This window comes from Channa argus, chromosome 8, assembly GCF_033026475.1.
Source record: "Channa argus isolate prfri chromosome 8, Channa argus male v1.0, whole genome shotgun sequence".
Taxonomy (NCBI): Eukaryota; Metazoa; Chordata; class Actinopteri; order Anabantiformes; family Channidae; genus Channa; species Channa argus.
In genome coordinates this window covers 11,276,086-11,301,812 of record NC_090204.1, presented here as the reverse complement: position 1 = coordinate 11,301,812, position 25,727 = coordinate 11,276,086, and the positions used below count along the sequence as shown (strand labels likewise).

Genomic DNA, 25,727 nt, shown 5'->3' with positions numbered 1-25,727 from the left:
AGGAGAGAGGAGTACCTCACTGCTTCCAAAGCAAATTGAAGACAATCCAATTTCCTGTGATTCCATCAAGTCTCCATCCTAGATCTAGGGGCATTAGGGAACGCTGAGAGGAGAGGCCGATGACCCCTCACATGAACATGCAAGAAGCCTAAACACTGCACGATGTACTTCCGCACAAACATTCATAGACAAAACAACGTATAAGAGTTTTTTGTTTTTTTTTGCTTTGTTGGCAGCTAATGATTATTTTCACTGTTGGGTTCCATCTCCCAGTATTTTTATGAAGTTTATCAGTTAGTTGTTGACCAATTACCATCATTTGTATGCTTAAATGAAAAATTACTGAAATTAATCACAAATTGTTGCTTATGATTTGTTTTGATCATAAACTAAATAATTAAGCCACTAACTGTTTTAGTCCCACTGCACTGAAACTTGTTCTCTATTCTTTGTTCTATCTTTATCTCTATTCATGAAATACTTGACTTTAAACCATCTTTCTCAATTTATATGGTCTGAATTTCATGGTGTAAAATTCTAAATAGTCAAATCCAAACTGCAATTTAAAAAAAACTTTATTTTCAGTATATATGTATTTTGTGGTTCTCAAACTTGCTTGACAAATGTTCACATGTTATATTTAAGTTTCACTATTTAAAAAAAGTTCCATTCAAATTTACAAATTCAAGTCAAGTCAGAAACCGGTTGCCCCCAATCGCTTCGTCAAATTCAGATGCTATACCTGTATAAATACTATATAGCTAATTTATGAACACCCAGGACACTGAGGAAAGCTAATCAAGACTCAATGGAATTGGAGGTTACTTTCATACAAAAAAAGATTAAAATATTGTTGAAGTTTAGAGCTGAAAAGTGAAAGGCTTAAACTACTGTCTGTGAGTTCTTGTTGATCAGTCACTTGGCACAGTTGTAAACATCTGATACTGTCCCATTGTGCCATTGAGTCTTTCTATTTAGAAGTTTTTTGAGAATCAAAAAATTTAGGATATGTCAGATTATTCTTATATATTGTTTTCTGTTATTAAAATTTTACCTTCCAGCAGGGGTTTGTAATTTGTTGATTTTATTACAGTTCTTCCCACACTTTTCTGGACTTAGCATCGCTGCAAGAGTCTGCAGTATAACACAGTTGCAAATTGATTCAAAAGTCAGCATTGTTGTCTTGGGTTAACTGTGACACGCTTTCCATGCCGGTAGTGATTTGCATCTGTGCTCTGTGACCCACCCAGAGGGAAAAGAAAGCTCTAATCCAATCAGCAGGTCCCTGAAGTGCTGCCCCTGAGAGAGAGAGTGCGAGAACAATAGGACCTCTCTGCACTGTGAGCCCAGCCAGAGAGGGAAGATAGGAAAGAAACCCAGGAGGAGAGGGGAAAGAGAAGGTGGTTCAGTAAAGGGATTCAGATTGAAGAAAAGACTATACAGAAATGGTCAAGAAAGGTGGATGTGGTAATGAAAGGCAAAAGAAGAGAAAAGAGAAGAGTCAGTGGGAAAAAATGTGGGATGATGATGGTGGGTGAGGTAAAGAAAAAAGAAGAGGAAGTTGTGGTCAGAAGAAGAGAGGTCAGAGGCAGTAGAGGAAGGATTAGAAGAAAGTAGAGGAAGGAAAGGGAAGTAACCAAAACAGGAAAGTGCATAAGAGGATCTGTTGTTAGAAGGGCAAAGGTGGAAAGAGTAATGAATAATTTTACCGTAACAGCTTTGGTAATTCAGAAGTTTTTCTACTGCAGTGACATTTTACAGCAAAGGAGGAAATGTCACAGTGCCCGCTGGCTTTTAATCTGCTTCAGAACATTTGAAGCCATTTTACTCTCCTCAACGGCTGCTCTTGTTCTGAAACTAGAATGCAACAGTTTGACCATTTATCATTATTATGAGGTGCAAAGGCAGACTGGAGCAGTGATTAAAAATTGAATCTCTTGTTAATGATGCCTGTCATATATTGTGTCTTATCATACCAACACACAGACACATTTCTGCCCTTGTCCCAAATTCAGTAGTTCTTATATGAATTATTTCTTTGTACTATTCAAAGGATACAAATCTACATATGTGTCTGCACACACATGCACGCTAGAGACCACCCTCTGACACTAATTCTTCTTTCCATTGTCCCTGAGCTGTTGTCTGTCAGGGTCACATAGCCTCCCTGGTTAAATCATTTAAAGGGCAAGAGAGTGGACATTTTTCTATTCTTTTCACTGTGATAAAATCCAGTGTGTTGTCTATGTATCTGCCCCCTGATGTAGATTTTGCCTCTGTTCTAAAAAAAAAAGCCCCAAAGAAAGACTAGTGCTGCATTTATTTCATATTGCTAAGACTGTCATTACAACCAGCTGCTTCACATGGCAAAAGAACAGGCAATAAACATAGGAACAAACCAATGCTGCCATTGATGGCAAATCTAGCTAAATATTTTCCAACAGTTTCGCAAATTTAAAGGTCCCATAATATACCACTTTTCAACAAGTAAAATAAAGTCAAACAAAGACTTGGCATACTTGAAAATGTCCACAAGGATTGTACATCCCAGCCTCCTTTTACCTCTGCCTGTAGGAGCCTTCCTCAAAATAAGCACTTTTGTGTCTGTTGCTATAAATGCTAATGACCCCATGATAACCAGGCTTCCTAAAGTTACCTTTTTATCTGTGATATCATCCGTAAACATTTAGACATAAACAAACTTTCAGACTAAATGTAAGTCAAACTGCCAAGGAAACAAAATGATAACAGATAAAACAGAGTACAAAGATTTGCAAATCTCATCAACCCATATTTTATTCACAATAGAACATAAACAATATATCAGATGTTGAAACAGAGAAATGTTACCATTTTCAAAATATTAGCTCATTTTGAATTTGATGGCAGCAACACATCTCAAATGTAAAGAATTGTCGAACAGTTTCACAAAAATGTTCCTCAACCTAAAATTGTGAAGACATTAAAAATCCCACCATCTATTAAATCATCTATTATTAAATAAAATCATCAAAAGATTCAGAGAATCAGGAGGAATCCCAGTGTACAAGGGAAAAGGCTGAAGGTCAAAAATGGATGTGCCTGATCTTCAGGCAGCACTGCATTAAAAACAGGCATGATTCAGGAACACTTCCAGAAATCACTGTCTGTGAATACATTTCGCTGTGGAGTCCACAAATTTAAGTTAAAGCTGTTATATGCAAACATTACTTTCCTAAACTCCAGCAACTGGTCTCACTTCCCAGATGTTTACAGACAAGAAGGGATGCTACACAATGGTAAATGTCACCCCATTCCAACTTTTTTGAGATGTGTTGCTCAAAATGAGCTCATATTTAAATGAAATGTTAAGATTTCTCAGTTTCAACATCTGATATGTATGTTTGTATTTACAATTTTACACATCTTCCCAACTTTTTTGGAATTCAGGTTGGAATTTTTCCTTTTTCTTAACCAATTTCACCTACATGAGTTGTTTGTTTTAGAACTTCATAACAATGAAGTTATAAATTCAAAAACCAAAAAGCATAATATGGGCTCTTTAAAAGAATGTTTTGTCGGTTTTCAGTTGTTAACTGCTACAAATACAGTACATAAGATGGTAAAAACAGCTTAGTACATAAACAGGTTTCAGTTTGCTGCTAATGCCCATCTAGTTTTAGTCAGTCCAATACAGTGGGGGTATCACCACTGCAGTGTGTACAAATTCACTAGCTTGTTGTTTTAGGTGGATTTTTAGGTTTCACCTGCAAATCGAAAGGTTTCATTTGCAGGTCACATGTTTCTCAAATCAATATCTCATCTTTTCATGATCCCCCTTCAGTACAATAAAAACATGGGACCCTTTGTTCACTGCTAACACACAACAGGTAATTTCTGAAAGGTGAAAGTTCTAGTGTTGACTCTTGGAACGTTTATTCAAATTCTGGTGATGCATATGGTTTTATTTCAAATATTATTGCACACTATATATTTATTCTTCCAATCACAGGTTTGTTGAAAAAATGACTTCTGTTTGATTTTTTTTTCAGGACAATGAAGGACAGACAGCACTACATTATGGTAAGGAGGCCTCTCATTTTAATCTCTTCAGTCTAAAATGTTGTATATTCATTTTCAAAATGGAAATATACTAATTTACTTTTCCTACTCTAAAGGATTTTTAATTGCTGGGTTTTTTATTTTGGACAAAACTCACATTTATAATACACTGAAATCATTATGTTGCTGGCATGCTCACGCACTTCATACACAGCAGCTTGTTTTTTTACGCACACAGTCACTGTTTACCCACATTTGTTTCGAATTTTTCATCCGCCCACCCTTCTTCATCTTTACTTTCTGCAGTTGTTTTTCACCTAGTTTCTGTGTGTGTGTATGTACTCCTCCCAGAGGAAATCAGCAGGGGTCCTTAGACTCCCCTGACCCTCTCATGCCCCACCACACATGTCCCATGAGGGCGGTTCCCCTGTCCTCTCAGCCTCTGTATATATGTGTGTGAGTGTGCACGTGCATGTTACTGCACCATCTGACCCCCAGCTTTCCTGGCGTTGGTGTAGGCATGTTGCATCACCCACCGGAGATCTACACACACACAAACATATGTAAGAAAGAAGCCCCGAGGATGGGGCATAAAAAGATGACTAATAAACATAAGCAATGAACTCCACAAGACAAATAGCACAGAATGAAAATTCATTCCCACCTCTCTTTGCACAGGGCCACAGTGGTTGGCAAATGATTAATTGAGGGTTTACTGCTCACTATAAATTGTTCTACTCCTCCACGGCTCCCCTGAGGGCCAGCCACTTTTTACAGCTCAAGGCCCAGGCGAGACACCCCAGCCACATGCACACACACACACACACAAAACCCCTGGCTAAATAAAACACTTTAGAGCAACAAGAGGTGGACTGCTAGCATCGTTGGAAAAATAAGCCAAGGCTTGTTAGTCTGCTTTGGCCGAAAGATAAATGATTCTTATTAGAATCATACTAGTCATATACACAACCTACTGACTTACCGCACACACACACCTAAACACGCATATGCATTTCAATGTATCATCATATATAATGCACACATGCTCCCGCCAGCCTGCCCACCAGCCACCTCTGGGCTAGGGGTTAAGATGCCTGGCTGTCAGTCATTGCAGCTGCTGACATCTGCGATCAAGGCGCAGCACGGTGTGCTCTTTAAAACCAGTGAGCGATTGACGCAGACAGAGAGGAGCATTAAGGGTGAGAGAGGAAGAGAGAGGCGGTGGGAGGATGAGGTGCCAGAGGGACCCGCTAACTGAGTTAAGAAAGTGCAAGTCTCCCCTCTCCTTCCCCCTACACAGAGAGGGAAGACTCTTTTAGTGGGGCACAAATTGCCAATGGGGCAGAAATGAAGTCTTTTAAGGAACCACAGGTCCAGGACAGTGTCAGTGCTGGGTCTCCAGATGGGCTTTTCATTAACTGCAGCACTGTACGTACTGTAATGTATGTAGATGAAAAAAAGAGCCATGTTTAACGCCATAATACCAATTTGATCATTTTCCAGTCCAGTCAATTATAACTTATTAGGAAAGTATGACTGAGTTTGCAGACATGTTAGCAGCTCTGTGAGGATGTACATAAGGCTAACACAATGACAGAGATAAGAGGAACCAGAGCTGTATATTTGTACGGATTAATTTAATACTGAGAAGTTTTACCAAATAAGTGAAATTTTCATACTGACTCATTTGTCTCATAGGTGAAAAGTCAAAGCATAACTAAAGTGAATAAATGTCCACACAGTAATTTAAAAAATAGCAAAAGAGCTACTGCTTAGCAGACAATCTGCACAAATGTTTCCTGTTTGATCTTAAACCTTTACGTATTTCTCCCCTTTGCTATAGTCCTTTTCCTCAAACTCTTTTTTTCCCCTTGTCTTTCCGTAGCATCGGCGTGTGAGTTTGCAGACATCGTGGAGCTTCTGCTGAACGCTGGGGCTGACCCGTCCATCAAAGACATGGAAGGCTCTCTCCCTGAGGAGGTCACTGAATCCAGTGCCATCTCGTCTCTCCTGCGTCAGTACACTGCTCCCAAAGGCTAGAAAAACCAACCTCTACCACCTGGTTGCCACCCCAGTCCTAGTCTCATCCCATTACTGCTCATTCACCCATTCCTACTTCATCCCCAAAGAGACTCTGTCCATTCCTAAAAGTTAGTAAACCAGGATTGCAGAAGTTGTATTTGATTTAATTTCTAAATACTTGAGGCAAGTTTGATTAGAGTGACTGAGCTTGTTGGCATTAAGGGTTTAAACATTAGCCCTTCCACTGGATAAGACATGCAAAATGAACCTTATCACATGTATTTTATTTCATCTAAAATTATAAATTGACTTTATTCCCCTGTAGGGTTGGGTGATATGAGACAATAGATTTCTGTCAACTTGTTGGGACTTTGATATACTGAAGTAGCTGTATCTTAAATATCTCTTGTAGTGTGACCCTTGCTGGCAATATTGCAAAACGTGCAGGACTACATACTGGAAGTAATAGAATGACCGGATTTCTGCATCAGTGTAATGCAGAATTTGGTCTTGGTATTTAAACCATTAACATCCACTTCTATGTACAGTGTATTAGAAAAAACATACTCATCCGAGTGTGTATTTGGCTGATAAGTCTTCAAGCACCCCATTTATCCCCTTTGGATAAAAGAAGCATCCCCCCCCTTCTTTTATCCATCAACAGTATATTGGCCAATGGTAAAATTCTAAGTAAGACATGATATCACGGTATTATTGCTGTAGAGACATACCATGACACGTACAGTTAAATAAAATGTATACATGTCGCCCACTTTTACTGCCCAGGTCTGACAATCAGTCTGGCCTTTTCTGGTCATCCCTCTCTGACCATTTTTGGAGATTTGTTCATGATTCAGTTGTTACGTTCCAAGGAATGCTTTAATCGTTTGACATATCACCATTAAAGTCTTTAATGAATCTGTTTCCTCTGACTTTCTGTTTCTAAATATTGATATCCATCATACTTTAACATTCATAGCTGTCACTATGACTTTGTATTTATATTGCTGCAGTGATTTTAGAATAACATCTGCCCTGCCCGTCTCATTAGTGATCACCACAATAAACCTGACACTTACATTACACAGTATACGTAGAAGTTCAATAAACACAGTCAGGCTTCGTTCTTTCAGTCACCATTTGGCTGCAGCTCAAACATTAATATTAAATGTTACTTTATTTATTTTTAAAGTAAATGTATTCCCTATATGCAACATGTAAATGTGTGCACAGTGCTTAACTGAGTCTTATTTCAATGTTATTCTGGCCTCTACTGTTATGTTATATATAGGAGGGGTCTGGATATTAAAAAAATAACCAACCCATGGTTGGAGTCTAAATCTGCTTTACTCATCCTCTAACCTCCTGATCAGCCCATTCTCTCTGCTCTGACACACACACACACACACCAAATGAGAATATACTAATTCTGGATCTTGCTTCTTAGCTGCAGTTTCATGAAGATGCACATTTTCTACACAACAGTTAGGACAAAGCTTAATCCTTGACTCTTACACTGCCTTGCTCCATGCCTGTGCTTCTCCCCCCCCAACTGGAAATCTGCTGTGACACAAGGCCTTAGATAACAGTTTCAACTTGTCTGGTTTCAGCCTGTCCGTCACTCAGAGATCTATGCCACATTTAAATGGTTTACCCAGCATTGGTAGTCATCACCGGGCGCACCACTTCAAATTCAATTTTTGTCTCGAACAGCTGTTGTATAGTGTCAGTAGTGACTTTAGATTCAAGTGAGCAGTACTATGCATAGAGTGATTTAAAATCCTTCCACATGATGTCTACATCTGCAAAAGTTAGTACCCCTTTTTCAAATGGCAGAAAGAGTAAAACAAAATATCAACTTTACATTTAATATACAATCAGCTAGTACAAATGCTTCTTTATCAGAAAGTTAGTAAAGTCAATGTTTAATGAATTTGTCCACGGGGATGCAAACTTTTGCACTTTTGTTTTTTAAGCACTAATTGACCATTTTTGTTACCTTTTGAGATGAAAGAATATTTGTATACAATATTTATTGTACTAGATTTAGGGTTGTATCCCCCCATTCAGTTTCGATGTAAGGGAATGCAAGCTTGACACATAAACTTATTATAATAATGTCATACATTCAGCTAGTACAAAATGTTGTTGCTGTCATCATCAAAAGTAACGTATACATCAAAAGTGTATATGTTAAAAAAAATATGATGATGAATTCATTAAACATATAACTTTTTACAAATTCTTAGTTTTAACTTTTACATGACTGTATATTCTATGTCGTGTCCTTTCCTCCATCCCAAATCCCGAGAGAAGAGGGCCATATTTGTTCCAAAGCCTGATTATTCACTTTTAAAAACTCCAGCCACAGAGGCCTTTCTCAATGAAATTTTCTGAATCACCTTATGAATTTTGAAGATGAACCATACATGAGTTGAGAGGAGCCTTTTGAGTATTCAACCAGAGTCTGAGACATGATGTGCTACAATCCCACAAAGAGACAACCAACAACCATCTCATTGTTATGAATTCCATCCACATCCAGCCATTAGGCTGTTGGTGTATCTCTAAAGCCTGTTTGGGCCCCGGTGTTGTCTCTTCGTTGCTTCTTAAACCCCGTTACACTGGCTTGAGGTAAGAGAGGGTGACGGCAGTCATGCTCTCCCCCCCAACTCGTCTGCAAGACTCTGACACTAAGCCCATTATGCTTCCATTATGGGGCTTCAATTTTCCTCTGAGCTTTTCACTTTTGACACTGCATCCCCAGACCCTACCCCTCTCCAAACCGCAGACTCACACCCCCGCCCATGCCCAATATGGTTCAAGCATGCTATGCAAACAGATCCCTAAAAAAATTTTAAAGGTAAAAAGTAATTACATTAACTACATTTACTGAAGTAATGAAGTTAATTACAGTTTGAGCCACCAGTACTTTGTTTGAGTAATTATATAATGTGCAACTTTATATTTTTACTGCACTATACTGTACTTTGATGGAAATTTAGTGGGACCCCCTACCCACCATGGTGATTTAAAATACTATCCTTGTAAATATCACATTGGTTGGTTATGTTCAATATTCATCTTCAATTAAAATTTTTTAAAAGTAAAAAAAAAAGTATGAAACATTTCCAGTTTCTTGTTTTTAAATATTAGACTGGAAATAGTTAGAAAGTAACAAAACAGGTTTGCTAAAACATAAAAATATTACTAGGTAAAGTATAAAAAATAAAAAAGACACTAAACTTACTGGATGCCACCTTGCGTATATATTGTCTTAGTTTTTATGTAATTAATGATTAGTATGGGAAAACTGCATTTAATGTTTCCTCTCCTGTTTTCTTTAAAGCTTCAGTATGCAGCTTTTGTTAATAAAGTTAGCAGTAGCACCCATGAGACTCACAGTGAGTCCACTCTGCTCTCTCTGACTAGGTATCAGTCGCATGAAATACACAAGAAGCTAACACATTTAGCAGAAGTTATTGGCCTCTGATTGATCAAAATAGTGACACTCACTCAAAGATCAGAAATGGCACAAATCATGTCCAGCAGCAGAGTTGGAGGACAAATTTTAGAGTATTTTGACCTGTTTTTTGCCCAACAACCGTGAGGTGTAGCACTTTGTGGTGTGCTTACTACTCTTTTCATCTTTGTCTTACTGTCCTACGCACTGACTTTCTCTTGTTTTACCTCTTCTCCCCTTTCTATCTCCTATAAAAGCATTACCATGTTGTTGCTTTGGCCAGCTCTTAATGCAGCCCTTCACCCCCTCCACCACCACATACACACCTCTCCTCCTCCATCTGCTCTTTAGGCTGCGGCACCCCCCACACACAATCACACTGAACAGCATGGCCAGGGAAACCAGCAGTAAGCAGAAATCCCTCTACTCAAACACTTGCCACTAATATCAGAGAAGCCCATTCACTGGCATCCAACCCTGTGTGTGTGTGTAGTTTATGGTGATGAACAAGCGTTTCTGCTATCCAACAACACTGATGGCCTGAGCTTTGAACAGTAAAAAGTCCGGGTTGGCAGCCTCCCGTGTACTTTATGTGCTAAATATATGTATGAACCTCTGAGAGAACTACAATGGAGTCTGAAATCTTGAATACAGCACCACAAATACTGCATCACTTCAGCATTTTTCATGATTTCTTCAGCGTATGAGCTCCACTCCTTTGGTTACCTGTCATCTATGTAATATCTAAAGCAGGATAATTATTGAGTTGAGTCGGCCCAGTTTCACACTAAAACAGCACTCAGCTCACAACCTTGAGGATGTCATTGAGAGGCCTCTGTTTGACTCCAGCTCCTCTTCAAGACCCACTCCGTCATCCTGTGGGCCATTGTTCACTGCAGGCAGCAAGGAGTCATTTGGGGAGAAAAATGCCCTGTCTTAATGCTGCAAGATTGACTTTTGGGCAACACAAATTCTATCTATTTTGCATGTTAATTTATTCCCTTTTGCTTCAAACAAAAAAACTGTTTCCTTCAGGAAGTTTGTAATAAAAGCCTTGCGATCGATGATAATGGCATTTGTGCTTGTGTTTGTCATCTTCGCAAAAGCAACAGTGGTGGAGTTTCCACAGATTTATTTGTATACTAGTGCTGTAAGTGGCGTGTAAATTATCCTAACTGTCTATGTGGCTCTTTATCTTTGTAAGGCACTACTATTAGAGCCTATCCATTAATGCCCATAGTCCAGCCAATCAATGCTTAAATAAAAATCAGCTCAATTTGTGGTGTTTTATGCAAACGTGCAAACTCAAACCAGGCTGACTTTTTGCTTTCTCTTTATATAATGCAACAGGAATAACTAAAACACAAAGGAATCGATAACACTTAAATTTGGTTTAGGTTGGCCTGCTCTCAGACAAATGCTGCACATTGCTGCATACAAATGAGTTTCATACAGATGTACACATGTAATTTCATTATAATCCTATACATAGTTAGCCAACACTTTAGTCATAGGGAATAAATCCATGGTAACCTGAGAGGCTTTAGCACGGCAGCATCAAAGAATTACAAACACCTGAGCAACTACACACACACACAGGGAGAGACTGAGGACCCTGTACATGTTTGGCATATAGTGTGGCATATAGTGTGTTTTCTGTATAATTGTACTGCATATTTTATGGCCTAATTGGGAAACTGAGAGTAGAGAGATGACATGAAGTGATGGGAAACAGAGATCTGGAGTAATAAGCAACAAAGGCCTCCTCCCCAAGGCAAAACCCGTCTCATATGTGGTTCACGGTTAATGTCTGAACTTGTATGCCACCCGCTGGCCATTGGTCAGTCTTCTAAGGCTGATTCAGATACAGTTTGCAAGCAGTGTGATTTTAGGGATTGCACAGTCACTGGTCAGACTGAAATATCTCAACAAGTGTTTGTCTGCATTGTCAGCACTTCTTTTGACCAAATGCCTCAACTAACACTTTCATCAGTCTCTGCTGTACTTTGGGTTTGGTGCTTGAATTATCATGCTAGTTAGTTTGCTAGCATGATTAGATGGTGAACTTTACAATCATAGGAACACTGTGCTGGACAGAGTTGCAAACTTTGTCTTGTTTAACTTAATGTTGTGTTGTTTTCCCAGTTAAAAATTGAAAACAGATAAAGCTGATAAAGGATTTAGTATCCTTTGAGCAGATGTTAAAAATCATTATTATCATTATTTAAGGTAATATTTTCAAATTTTTAGTCTAGTCTAGTCAAAAGATCTTCTGGGAGTGTTAGAGTTTCGGTTCTTATGACCTCACTGGTCAAAGTTCCTGGCTGACAGCACTGCATGCAGTCTATTTAGCAGCCTGACATAGTGGCATAGAGGCTAACGGCCTGCATATGGGCCATATTCCCATTTTGCCTGACCACAGAGCATATTTGCCCATATTTCACAAAGCACTCTACAATTAGTTAACAGCACAGGGATTAGGGATAGATTTGACAGTGCAGCACTTCAATCTGCTGCTGTGTCTCTTCAGCATTGAGAGGATCACAGAAACAGCAAGCACCCATCTGTTTCTCCACTTGTTTTTTTCTCTCTCCTCATTCTTTCTCTTTTTCTTTTCTCTCTTCATGCATCTTTCTTGTCACCCCCACCCTAGAGCGAGAGAGGAAAGCAGCATCAATCACTGTTAACTGACTGACCACTGTCTGTTGGTGGTACTAAATGGATCTCCACAATTGAATAGAGGCCTAAGTGTGTGGTAAATGCTCTCAATGGGTAAATGAATTTGCGAGTTAACTCTCTCTAAGAGCGTTTAGATAAGACAAAATAATAAAAACACCTACACCAGATATTTTTCTTTTGATATATTGAAAACAAAGTTCAGCTGGAAATCTTAACTCTCACATTCATCACTGCAGGCCTGGTATGTTACAGAGAAAAGCACGCGAGGTTAACCCAAAGACAATTCAGCTTTATTTTCCTCTTATAGATTTGACTGTACACAGTTCATACCATTACACAGAAGGCATAAATGAATAAATTCAGAGCTCTCTTTTACATCTTTTTCAAAGACACATGGCAATAATAAATAGCGCTCATGAAACAAGACAACACGTTTTTCAAACTGTACAAAATTTACAACAATTAAGATGCAAACTTTTGAGGCAACACAGACTTAACAAAACTGTAGTGGTAGTGTGTTTGTATGTGATTTCCACTTAACACTACAGATTACAGCCTGCAATTTACTCAACAAATATGAGGTACCAATGAAACACGTACTGTGTATCAAGTGGCATGAACAAGGGGAAAATACAGGGAATAAGAGTGTAACAAATCAGTGTTTAGGTGGGACGTACAAATATATTATACTGTCAGACTCGTTTTTTTAAATGATCACTTATAGAAGATCAACAAGCTATGCCTATATGACCCTTTAAAACAGCCTACTCATGACAAACTAACACAAACTTGTACTCTACCTTAAACCTCATGTCAAATATGTGGAATATCAAAATGCTTTTCAAGTTGTTCCAGTGATAAAATTAATATATCGAGATTAAATTAAATCATGCCCAGTATTTCAAGGAAATGTATTTCAATACAACTGCCCCTTAAACACGAAGTTGTTACCCTTTTACTCTTGTCTTCTTTGCCTGTACTTTTAAATTAATCACACTGTAGTTACACAGGAAATATTTCACTGATTCAGTAAATTACGACACAGTCATTTGTGGGCTGTAATCTAGAGATTTCATTATTCTCTTAATTGTGTTACTAGTAACTTATTTACTTTCTGGCTCTTGAACTCGATTCTCTAGTAAAAAAAATTACTTGGCAATTTTTCACAAAATGGTGATATTGATGAGACTTTTGCTTTCTTTTCTTCAGTAGACAAACAGAAATAGGAGGGCAGATCACATCCTGGTGACGTGTTTTAAACAAACCTTCCCAATCGCTACTGGTCATTCTCATCAAACTGTTATTTGCTCCATGGCTCTGGGGTAATCCCTGTGACATGGAGGCCAGGCAGTGGGAGAAGGCGCTGACAACACATCTGGGGTCAGTAAGTAGGTTGGATAGCAGGCAAAGCTAGAGCTCTGCTAGAATGAGTGGATTACCGAGAGAGGCCTGGATCAGAGCGTGGAAACAGAGGCACCAACACAAAGGGAATTTTCGTCCTCCTTCCTGCTAATACTTGTTGTTGTTTTGAACATCAAATTAATATGTTGTATTTGTGTAACCATGTCATTTCTCAAGGATATCTGCAAAATAACCTGCACGTCTTAAATAAATTGATATTTCCATGTCATACACCTGTGCATTTAAAATAATAAATTAATAACTTTGTTGCGTGATATATTACTAAAATTTCCCCAAACCCTGAAATCTCAACTGTCCTCCAACACATTAGCTTTGATTTCTGGAAAGTCTGCAAACAGTTAATTTAACACTGACAGACGTCTGCTCTCAGACAGGTTTAACACAGACAAGAACAAGTCAAGCACCTATAAATATAGAAGAGAGACCTGCTGTGCAGCAAACAGTTTCGCCCTCATTCAAAGAGAGGACACATCAGCTTCTACGGACAGACGGATGGACAGACAGACAGACCAACAGCCATCTACTTCCTAATTACTTTTAAGCTTCAGCAATACATTAAAAAACATCAGCATGGTTCAAAAGTCACACTTGTGCCACTGTTCTTGAAAATTTCTCACCCAATGAAACACTGTGTTTTTGCCTTGTGCATATGTCTCTCTCCCTTTTCTTTCTTTTTCCTCAGCATTCTTGTCTGTGTGTGTGTGTGTGTGTGTGTGTGTGTGTGTGTGTGTGTGTGTGTGTGTGTGTGTGTGTGTGTGTGTGTGTGTGTGTGTGTGTGTGTGTGTGTGGAAAAAGACAAGGAGAGTAAAGTGCATTGCCAATGTAAAGGCTTTGATGTGGCCAGACAGCAGTCCTACTCATTTTGAATCAGAAGCATGCAGGTGCCTCCTGGGTCTCGTAGGGACTTGGATCTAGATTGTAGCCCTAATGTGTTAGACAGGGGTGGTTTATCTTGAGGGGTGAGACAATATTGCCTCCCCTTTGAGCATAATCCACAGACATATTAGAAATCCAGCCTAATTTTCAGAGACTGAAAGAACAAAATAAAGTCAGGTGATAACAAAAATCATATGATACAGTGTTTGATTGAATATTCAGTGGTGGGAGGTTTTCTTGAACTGCTCTCGTCCAGACTACACATCTCACCCCCGGCTGTTACCTCACTGTTATGTCTGCTGAGGGGCTGAGAGTCACACTTCCTCTCTTCCTTCTGCACTTCACCCAACAACGTAAAACCTACTAGCCTTGGAGGGTGATAGAAAAAATGCAAAAGCCTTGTGAGTCTGTTTTGCTGTATCCCCACAGTGATCTTCTACCGTCTCTGACATTCAAAACTGGGAATGGTCCATCTCGTCCAGCCATGAGGCAGGACTGGTGGGGAAGTCTGGGTATCCCGTACTGCTGCCTGTGGAGAGGTCTGAGGTGGGGCCCCCTGCCATGGCCCTTAGAGCCTGTCCCACCCCACCTGGCCCCCCCTGTGCCACCAGACTGTCCATGTTGAAGCCCAGGTTGTTGAGGAGAGGAGTGTGGCCAGGCAGAGAGGTGATGGAGGAGGGCGACTGAGGGAGGCCGTAAGGGCTCGCTGCTCGGATATCATGGTAGGGTTGTCCTGCTGTGTCAACAGAGAAGCCACCGTTCAGGACCGTGCTGTTCGTCACGTCCCCGACGCTCCCATAGAGCCCGTTGGTGTGGCCGAGATCTGACAGGACCTGGTCGTCTGTGAAGGGAGGAGACACTATTGGTTAGCATGAGGAATGTGAAGGCTCTCACATTTAAACAGTGCTGTTATGTGCGTGAACATTATATAGTGTTAGTATTTTACTAAAGTTAAGTGGTTTACTTTGTGCAATTGATTGTGTGTTATGTGGATTTCATAAAGGTACAGAAAGAGAAAAGATGTGCTTTTTGTCCTTCTCTTACAACGGAGGCCCATAAGTGCGTAATTACTGCAGTACAAAATATTTGTTTCCATCTCAGTCCTCCCCCTGGGTGGCTTCAATAACAACAAAGCCCTAGAGCGCTTTCTCTCTAATTGACTAAAAGCCTCACATGCTTTATAGAGTTTCTGTCACCATGTTTTCATTTCTCATAAAAATGGCCTTCTTTTTAAAAGTGGCTTAAAGACTTTTATGACCACCCAAAACAGGGTTTGTGAACATTAAATAACATATGGATGTCTAAAATGTCATTTGCATCACACTAAGAACCCTCTCTCTTTTCCAATAAGCTCCATCATGGCAACAAATGGAGGCAGCAGGATGCAGCCATGGGAAGGTGTGATGGGAATGTAAAATGAGAGTGCCATTTTGAATTTGCCTGAGAACAACATCATGCATTGAACAACACAACGAAACAAACAAATTACCACAAAGACGCATTCAACTGATCCTTCGCTTGTGTCATTTAGCAACTTGTAGTCTCCCTTAATTGCATTTGCGCCACAGCACGACTGACAATTCCCTTTCAATAATCTTTGTTTGAAACAATACATCAGTTGATGCGTACCTCTGAAGCTGAGTTCACTGTCACTGAGTCCCACGTCATCAGCTGAGCTTTCCTTCTCCATTTTAGTTCCTCCTCGGCTGTGTTTCACACTTTTATAAAACTGAGTCCAGCGATGGCGACCTGCATCCTTCTTCAGGCGCTTTTCCTTCGCTCGCCGGTTCTGGAACCAAACCTGACAGAGATAAAAATGTTATTAAATATCAGTACGAAATACTGCTCTAACTAAGTATTGCCATAGTCATTATCTGAAACATTTAAACTGACTTCATTCTGGGTTTGACAATATTTTAACACTATGTATTTAAACACTAATAATATGTTTTCTTATTATATAGTTGTAAAGGTTTGAACCTTCACATGATGATCATGGTCATGGTCTTAGTCCAGTATTACTTATTCTGATCATAAATCATGTTTTTAATCAAACACTAAAACAACATAAAATGACTAAATTATAGTAAAAAAATATTAAAGCAAAACAAAATGCATAAAAGCTTAAAAAATCATTAATGTTCTTATAATAAAATATACTAATAATCTGCATTTTGCACCAAAATGATCAATGACCAAAGACAAACACTCTACCTGCACTACTCTCATGTCCAGCCCTGTCTCTGAGGAAAGCTGCTCTCTGACGTGGCGTGCTGGCTTAGGCGAGTTTTTGTAGGCACTTTTGAGGGTCTCCAGCTGCTTGGCAGTGATGGTGGTTCTTGGTCGCTTGGTCCCCGCCTCTGAATCATCTGGAAACAGCATTACGAATGTGAGCGACTTCTCCCTACGTTTGTCATGTCACCTTAACAGGCAGTGCCCCTCGGCCTTTGCGTGGAGTCTATGTGTGTTAAATAAAGTGAATGGACATGTATGGAAGGGTATTATTGTCCTTGTGCATCTGTCCCACTCCCACAGCAGAGGACATAAATCTACTCAGTGCCAGTGGAACAGAGTTACCATATAAGAGCTTCGCTTTACATAATCAATCAGGGATGCATAGATATCTCAGAAGAGGGGGGCGAGAGAGACCTTATACTCACCCAGATGACAAACAACATAGATCTGCGGTCGGTGGTGCTTTCACTCCATTGCACAGTGCATATATACTGTAACTTATCTGTTAAATCCTATTTCAAACTACAGTCAAACTACAGTGGATTAACACTGAATCACAAGCGCTGTATGAGAATATTTTATCTGTTAGTACCGTGGATATTGCACACTTACCGTTTTGTTTTGCAGTCTCATAATCCACCTTGCACACCAGCCTCCCATCCTCCATGAGGTAAAACTCGTCCCCGGTGGCCAGTTGTCGGCTGCACATGATGCAGGCGAAGCAGTGCAGGTGATACACAAAGTCCTGTGCCTTCCGAACAACCTGCGTTGGAGGGATCCCCTGTTGGCATGATGCACATTTTGTTCCAAAACGCCTGCCGGAAAACATGAAGGAGGCAGCTGCAATTAGAAAACTGTATTCAAAACACCAGCAGGTTAGACTGACATCCTTCTTCTATTTATAACATTCTGATGGAGACAGTGAGACCTACTGAGATTAAATTTTTACATTCTAGACAGCTATTTCTTCAACTGCAGCCAAGAATGATGACATGGTGTCTGTGTTAATAGAAGCTCCAGCTGTTGTGGAGGGAAAATCAGCACTGGAATGTATTTCTGTTAACGATAGACATGTCCACAGGTTGATGGATGGAGAGGATCAATGCATTGTGTGCAGCGTGTGTGTGTTTGCATGTTTATGTGTTTGCAGATGAAGTACTGTAAGCTAAAGAGGAGGAGGAGGAAGAGGAAGAACAGAGGAGGAGGAGGGGTGCTCACAGTAAACACACCCGAAGGAGAACCAATAAAACACTGACTCAGGAGAGGCTTTAAATCATACAACCATCCCACAGAAATAAAAAGAGCAAAGTGTAGCCTCCAAATCACTACTTGGAAACATGCACCAGTGAATCGGCATCTGTTACTCTCTGTTCATGTAGGCGTATGTTTTTCACAGTTAGAAAATGAAACACCCCCCCCCCTGCCCGTCCCGTCCCCTGGGTCGGCTAACACTGTTAGCTCTCAATGAGACTCCAGAGCTCTTTAGGTCTCATTCAAGCTTTGAGCATTAAAACCTTTCCAACCTGATTTAGTAAAAAGCTGGGATCTGATGATTCTGTTTTGGATAAAAATCAAACTCAATTTTCTTCTGTAATGCCTCAGATATCCAATTGTTGAAAGAAAAACACAGAAAGAAACAAGCCAGAAAGACAAAGAAAGAAAATGCTAAAGTAAGGGTTTTTTGTGAGCACTTATTTTGAAAATTTCTCTTCCAGAATGTAAAATTATGAATAATAGAAATGCTGTCAGCACAAAAATATATAGTTAAAAGTTTGGAACAAATGTGCATAACCAAACATGTAAATGAGCTAAAAATTGACATCTATTTGTGAGTAAGCTAGAGATGAAAAAAGTATAATAACAATTAGACAAAAATAATCCTTCAATTCACTTTCTAAAATCTAAATATTATCTTCACCAACAGTCCCGGAGTTGATGTTTTGAAAACAAAACATTTTGTTGCATCAAACTCGAACCAGGTGTTGTCTTTAAATAACTCAATACTTCACAAAAATGAAAATGCACCTTTACATTTTTCAAAACGATAAAATATGAAAAACAAACACTGGGCATAAATAGTCTAGGCGCATTATTTAGACGACTATTAACAGCATTTTAATCAATTAGTAACCAGTGGTTAGTTTACCAATTCATACCAATACAGAGAAAATGTTCAAATACGTCGCCATATTTCCGCCACTTTTACTTTCTGACCAAAATGTTACTTGCATTGTTTCTTAAGAAAAATATGACCTATAAGTTCGTGTTCTCCCACACAGTTCATGAAAGGAAATTAGTTTTTTAAAGAAACCCTGGCCAACCAGGAAACATATTAAATGCGCACAGGATTGTCACTAACACAAAGGCAGTAAGGAACCAAAGTGAGGAGCGTACTGACTTGAAGAAATCCTCCTTGCAGTAGACGCTTCCTGCCCGGGAGAAGCATTTGTCCGCCAGCGGAGTCTGACAGTCGGCGCACTTTAGGCACTTGGAGTGCCAGTGTCTGTCCAGCACCTTCAGGATGAACTTGTCCAGGATGTGCTGACTACAGCCCGCACATTGAGGGATCTCTGCGGGGACAGCACAGGAGGCCACAAGGTCAGTCAACGAGCAGAGATGCAGAGAAGAAATGAAATGCGTAATATTCACACGTTCAGGAAAACATTTATCTGTCACCTATTTTAGACAGTAAATTTGATAAAGAGTTGAAGATGCTGAATACAAACCAAACACTAAAATGTTTCGTGCAAATATACATGATGAAAGTTACAAAACATTTTCTCTACATGATATTTTCTGTAATACACTTTATAGATCGAGTGTACGAAGTTTTGTTTCTTAAAAAAACTCATCGGTTTGTTGCCAAACACTAACAGTGTGGATTTTAACCTTGTCCACTTTGTTTTAAGGGGTTTGTTTTTGTATTTTGTGACCTAATTTAAATCATTTTAAATTCTATAATAAATTTGCAATTGAGTGCTCGTCGATGTCCAAGGTTATGATGTGCGAGGACCAACAGACACCTGGTTTGACAATCATATTGAATTGTCCTAATTTCATTAACCAGTTCTGTTCACCTGAATCTTGATCTCAATTAATCTCTCAATGATTTCAGGGGGAATGCCTTCATGCCTTTATTGGTGGCAATCTGTGTTAGTAGGTGAGGCAGATGTTGGGTATAGACCAGGGTCAAGACGAGATTACATTTCGTATTTGTGCTTGTGAAAACACGTCTGCAGCAGCAGTAGCATTTCACAAGTGCCTACTGAGAAATAGTGATCATACGGTTGTAACTTCAGCCCCCCCAACATTACCAAATTCTTACAAAGTAAATTTACATTTATGAATCACTGGGTTCGTCAAACGCGTATTTATTGATAATTATACTGACATATTTTTATGTTCAAAGCTTGATCTTTAAGCAAATACCAAATTTTAGATTAATTTTAAAATAAACAATGAAATGTATTGTTTCTATTACTATTAGGATTTGACATTAATCATTTTTTTCTGTAAATACCGCAGCAGTAGGCTCCTAAAAACCTTTCTAGGCTTCTCTTAAGCCAAACGTCCACATCATATCCGATAATGAAAAATCAATATCGAGGAAAAGTGGCCAGAGCAAACGTCAGAAAACACCAGCATAAACACACACACACACACACACACACACACACACACACACACACACACGCCGTTTTTTAGCTGCTTACTGTCGAGAGAAAACAGCTCTGTCTGAAATCACTTTGACAACCTCTAAAATCTCGACGTGTTTTTTAGTCTGGTCACAATATACAGTCTCCAAGACAATGGATATCAAAGCAGACGGCACTCAACGTGGACACGTCCATTTTATACCTTGTTTTAAATGCAAGCAGGTTACAAACCTGGCATAAAAAGTGAATTTGTTATATTTTTGTTTTTTGCATTACATTTGCATTTTTTGCATTATTAATTTAGTACAGTGTACATGAATTATCTTACTAAAAATAACATTAATGCTTTAATCCGTTTTCGTTTACTGAAAAAGAAGGACAAATATGTGCAGAAAACATTTATCTGGCCTGTTTTCAGCATGAAAACCTCCTAGAGGAAAGCTATGAACACAATAAATGCGGTGCAGCATTCCTGCAGAGACAGAGGTAGAAGAAAGTAGTGGATTTATTTAAAGGGGATGTGACTGGGCTTTTAAAAAATGAAGCATTTTAAGTATCTGGATATAAAGTGGTGGATGGAGCTGAGCGGGGGACTGTTTGTAGAGAGGAGTGGTGCTGAAAGGAAAGCAGCACGATTCTTGGCACCGGCAGAGCGTCAGGCCCCAGAGTGTGTGTTTGTGAGTGTGTGTGTGTGTGTGTGTGTCTGAGTGAGAGAGAGAGAGAGAGAGAGAGAGAGAGAGAGAGAGAGGGAGTAAACCTCGTGTACTCAGGACTCTTCTTCATATCTTTGTATCTGTTTCCACCACTCTTCACTACATTCAGACTCACCACCTCCATTTGTTCACAAAGGTAATGAAACGCATTTTTTAAGATGTCCAACAGTCAAACCGCCTTAGCAAGATTCTGTCCCCTTGGAAAAAAAATGGCAGCCTCTCATATTTTCAATTGTCAAATGATTTGTGTTAACTAAACCTGAAGTAAACACTTTACATCCTCAGACTAATGGTCTGAAGGTCAAGGTTTGGTGTAATTGCCCTGAGTCAGCAGAGCTCTCTGTCCGTGAAATAAAAACGTTTAAATAAATTCTCTGTTGCTTTTATTCCTGGAATAATCCGGGTTTAAATACAGAATGACTGCTGGCACTGCATACTGAGGCTGAGTGGCAGGATCTTTATCCAATCTTTTAATCTGCTCCGATTTATAAAATTAAAGAGCATAAGCCGACCACACATAGGCTGGTTTCCTTTAGTCAACTTTGAATTCTTACAGCTGAGACGCTCGAGGGGCGTTAAAACACAAGATAATATACTTATCTTATTACATTAAAAAGGCGACAATAATGGGGTTCAAAGAAAATGCGTCAAATATTATTGAATAGTTTTGGTTATTTGGACACTTATTGTCAGAAACCTGTAACCCTGAATATTTGGAGCAACAGAAACGAACAATTACGACCAAATGTTTCATTTTCAGCCTCTAAAAAAGGTGCAGTCTTGCAATTACCTAATAGTATCATGCAATTCTTTGGTGGATTATTTTTGGGTGAGGTAAGATTGTCCCATCTGTACATTTTACTAACTCGCCTTGCAAATAATTAGGTCAGAGCAGAAAAAAATATCCCATTGCACTTCTATTTTGACTCCAGGAGCAGATTATAAAAGGCCTGGCTCAGATTAACACGCCGAGATGAACAGATGTAAGGTAATTCTCTCCTTTGATGCTGGGAGATAGAAAACGCGACGAGATTGTGAGAAATAAATAGTTGGTCTCCTCCACACAACGAGTGGCCTAAACGAATTTTTCTTTAAATATCCTCTAGTTGTAAAATAAAACATTAACTAATATGTGGGCCTGGTTTCAGAAAATAGGAAGTGTATCAGACTGTTGACCCCTTCTATGTGTGTCAGTCAAAGTCCGTGCGTATTTGTCTGATGGGTGATGACAACTGCGTCTGATCTCTTGACCATCCAGGCTCGTTTACAAATTAACAGCTGCCTGGGGGGGCTCCAGACCCAGAGCCAGCAACCCAGCGGAGGATGCAGCAAACTTTGAGGCCAAGCTGGAGAAATAAATACGGCTGCTTTAAAAACAGCGATGACCTCAAAAGGTGGAGTAAATAAACCAAAGTGTCCGTTTTTGCAGTGGAAAGGTGTTGCATCCTATTGCAGAATCCAGCCTGTCCCGCGAGGCTGCAAAGTTGAAGTGATTGTGCGAGATATTTCTTGCTTTCCTTTTGTGAAACTCTGTTATCTAAAGCGTCTGTTTGCACGTAGAGGAATAAGCAATATGATACATCAATGGCCTGTACGTGATAATCTAAGACGGGGAGCTTTTCCTCATCCTCATCCTCCGTCTAGTTCCTGTAATTAAACCCTTCTCCCCACAGCCAAACCCTGCAGTACCGCTTGCTCGCCAATCGTTTCCAGAGTAATAACGGACAAAAGCAGAGAGGTAAAGAAATGCCTTACGTTGCAGGGGCACTCCGAGAATCTCCGGTAAACTCTTTACAGGACTCTCTGTCGGGAGGACCGCCGCACTTTGCATCATTGTGATCCACACCGGGAGACAAACGCACACACATACACCCGCAACACGGTGGGCGCACTCCCCCGTCCTGGTTTATGGAGAAAAAAGTATGATGCTGCTGATGCTGAGGCCTTTCTCCGCTCAGTATTTGTGTGGGGAGGGGGTCTCCCTCGTTGTCCCGTCAAGTATCTATCCCTGTTATATCTCTATTCCCGAGATGATGTCCGTGCTGAGCTGAGGTGTTTTGGAGTGAATCAGACAAGCTGCTCTGTCCATTCAGCGCTGCAGGGGCGGCGGGGTCTGACGTCACCGCGGCAGAGGCTCATTGGGGGCCAATAGGAGCGCAGGAAGAGGAGGCCCCCTGGGCGGAAGGCGTCTTCCATAGGTGTACAAGCGAGGAGGAGAAAGGAGAGGAGGAGAGGGGTCTGTAACATGGTATATGAAAATGTCTCCGGAGAGGCGGGACCTTGTTCCTGTGGAGACCATAAATATCTCACTGCAGTGGCTCCCTGAGGGGCCCCGGGCCAGGGACTCCCCTGCTCGTCCAATCCAGCCAGCAAGATAAACTTTCAGTTTTGTTTATCTTCTTTAAAATATCACAATAAGGCACCTAAGAGTTGTGCTGTTTGATTTGTACTCTGTGTGTCTGTGTATGTGTGTGCCTGAATTTTTTTATGGATCATCAACGGCTGGGATGTTGAACTGTTTCACTGCATCAAGTGTATTTTTCTACTTTTCCACCACTGAGCTAGAAGAATATTTGGCAGTAAAATTTAAAAGGTGCACGTATGGGGAAGATATCCACGGAGAAGAAATGCAATATGTTGCCAAAAAGGTTACATTTCTTTTGAATTAAAATTCTCACATATCAATTTGATGTCACAAACAGCGCACGTGAAGCCACAGAAGAGGTGTCATATCTTAGCAAACTGACAGCACCTTTACCTGTACGAGCTGCGCGTGCTGCGGCCCATGCAGCCGCATCTCTGTCAGTGACAGGTAGGATTAGAAGTCTGGGCGCAGTCCTCCTGACACTGTTCATTTCAAAGCCCGTCGTCTGAGACTGCTCTCCCGGATAAGATATTCCCCCCGAGGGCCTGCTAGTTCAAGCTAGATGAACTCAATCTTCGCTTCCAATTTACCTCAAGCGTGGAAAGAGAAGCACACAGTGGCGCTTTCCCGCCGGTCCGCCTCCAAACCAGCACAGGTTGATTCCATCAGCAGAGTCCGGCTGCAGGTGAATGTCTGGAGCTTTTACAGCACACACACCACATCTGCTCAAACACATCTGGAAACACCTTGACTACAGGAAAACCACTGGGCCTAATTAAAGGCACACTTTAATTTCATTTCCCCCAACCATAATATAATTCAAGTGTTTTTCAGCAGGTAAATGTTCCGAATATTACCCAGTAGATTATTATTATTGTTACTATTATTAAGATTATTAGGACTGTGGATTTACTGGGAAATTACTTTTTTTTTTGTTTTAGCAAAACATTTTCACTAGATTATGTGTTCACAATTCATAGCAAATGTGTAATTTAATCAGATAATGTGGACAGAATTTATACAAATAAACGTGGTGAGATTCTAAACGACATTTTACGTGTTACCAATTCAAAAGAGGCAAAGCCAACGTTTTTTCTGCTTTATTATGCGGATTTCTCATTTTATCTTCCCCATGTTGCCTGTTTTAACCAAGGGTCTGTTTTTTATTGTATCGCACCCTTCACGGTGAGGACCCAAAATCCTATAAACCCCTGGCATGTGTGGTTATTGTTTCAAATGTAATTTAGCAAAATGAAAACGCACATCAAGCTGATTAAAAAACAGGCTGGGATATTACAGGAATATTATCCAACCGACTCAAAGCTGCAGTCTCCAGGCCATGTGTCCCCTCCATCCATTCATCCATCCATCCGTCCATCCATGCCGTGCATGTGTGGCATGGGAATCCTCTGGTCTTACTTTATTTTTATTATACACTTTTCCCCCCAAGATCATTCAATTTACTCAACTATGCAATTACTCTGATTGTTGGCATCGAGACCCTTTAGCTGCCCCGGAAAAAAAACAAAACAATGCAGATAAAAATGCTCTTAACCTGTCAGCAAAGTGCAGCACAATTAGAATAATTGATGGATGCAAAATGCAAAAAGGGGAAAAGATGTGAGCGCGCACATGTGGTTTAGTGGGACACCACATTTTTTCATCATTAAATGGGAGACAAAGAAGCGTGGGAATGTCAGGATAATTTGGAAAATAATTCACATCTGGATTTAACCAAATATCTTTAAAAGAAAGGAATTTACTGCACAGGATGAGAAAATAAAAATTGCACTAATAACTCCACGTTATTATTGATTCATCACAAGACACGTAAACGGGGAAAGAAAAACAAAACGGCAGCGTGAATAATAATAATAATGCATATTCTGCTAGATGTGATATGACTGATCTTTAAGATGCCACAGTTTTTCAAAAAAAAGCAAGAGAGGAAGCAGCTCTCTGGCTATAACTCAAACAGGGGGCGACTCCGCTGCCACCGCCGTTGACCCAGCAACCTCTAATTAGATCTAATATTTCAGTGGACGAGTTCATTGACATCTGCGATTTCCAGATCCATCTTATTGAGTAGGAAGTCAGAATGCAGAAACACATCCATCTGCACAGGTTGAACGGGCTGATACGGGCTGAGTTATAACACAATGTACATACATACATACATACATATACACACACACACACACACACACACACCAAAACACTGCAGTGCAGACAGCAGGCCCGGTTTTACTAAGCCA

General features: G+C 40.0%; 2 protein-coding genes across 2 annotated transcripts in view; one reads left to right on the top strand and one right to left on the bottom strand.

The window, feature by feature from the left end:
- Nucleotides 1–6,981, top strand: part of acbd6 (acyl-CoA binding domain containing 6) — a 29,212-nt gene extending 22,231 nt beyond the window's left edge. Inside the window, exons 8-9 of the mRNA XM_067513419.1 lie at nucleotides 4,032–4,062; nucleotides 5,927–6,981. Coding sequence (XP_067369520.1) covers nucleotides 4,032–4,062; nucleotides 5,927–6,081 — 186 coding nt within the window. The 3' untranslated portion in view covers nucleotides 6,082–6,981. The remainder of the gene's footprint in view (nucleotides 1–4,031; nucleotides 4,063–5,926) is intronic.
- Nucleotides 6,982–12,424: 5,443 nt separating this feature from the next.
- Nucleotides 12,425–23,177, bottom strand: lhx4 (LIM homeobox 4). Its single transcript, XM_067514587.1, has 6 exons — nucleotides 22,863–23,177; nucleotides 19,137–19,308; nucleotides 17,351–17,553; nucleotides 16,718–16,872; nucleotides 16,133–16,304; nucleotides 12,425–15,344 (listed from the first exon to the last, which is right to left on the bottom strand). The coding sequence occupies exons 1-6, from the start codon at nucleotides 22,939–22,941 to the stop codon at nucleotides 14,956–14,958; spliced, it is 1,170 nt and encodes a 389-aa protein (XP_067370688.1). The 5' UTR covers nucleotides 22,942–23,177; the 3' UTR covers nucleotides 12,425–14,955.
- Between the last annotated feature and the right edge of the window lie 2,550 nt (nucleotides 23,178–25,727).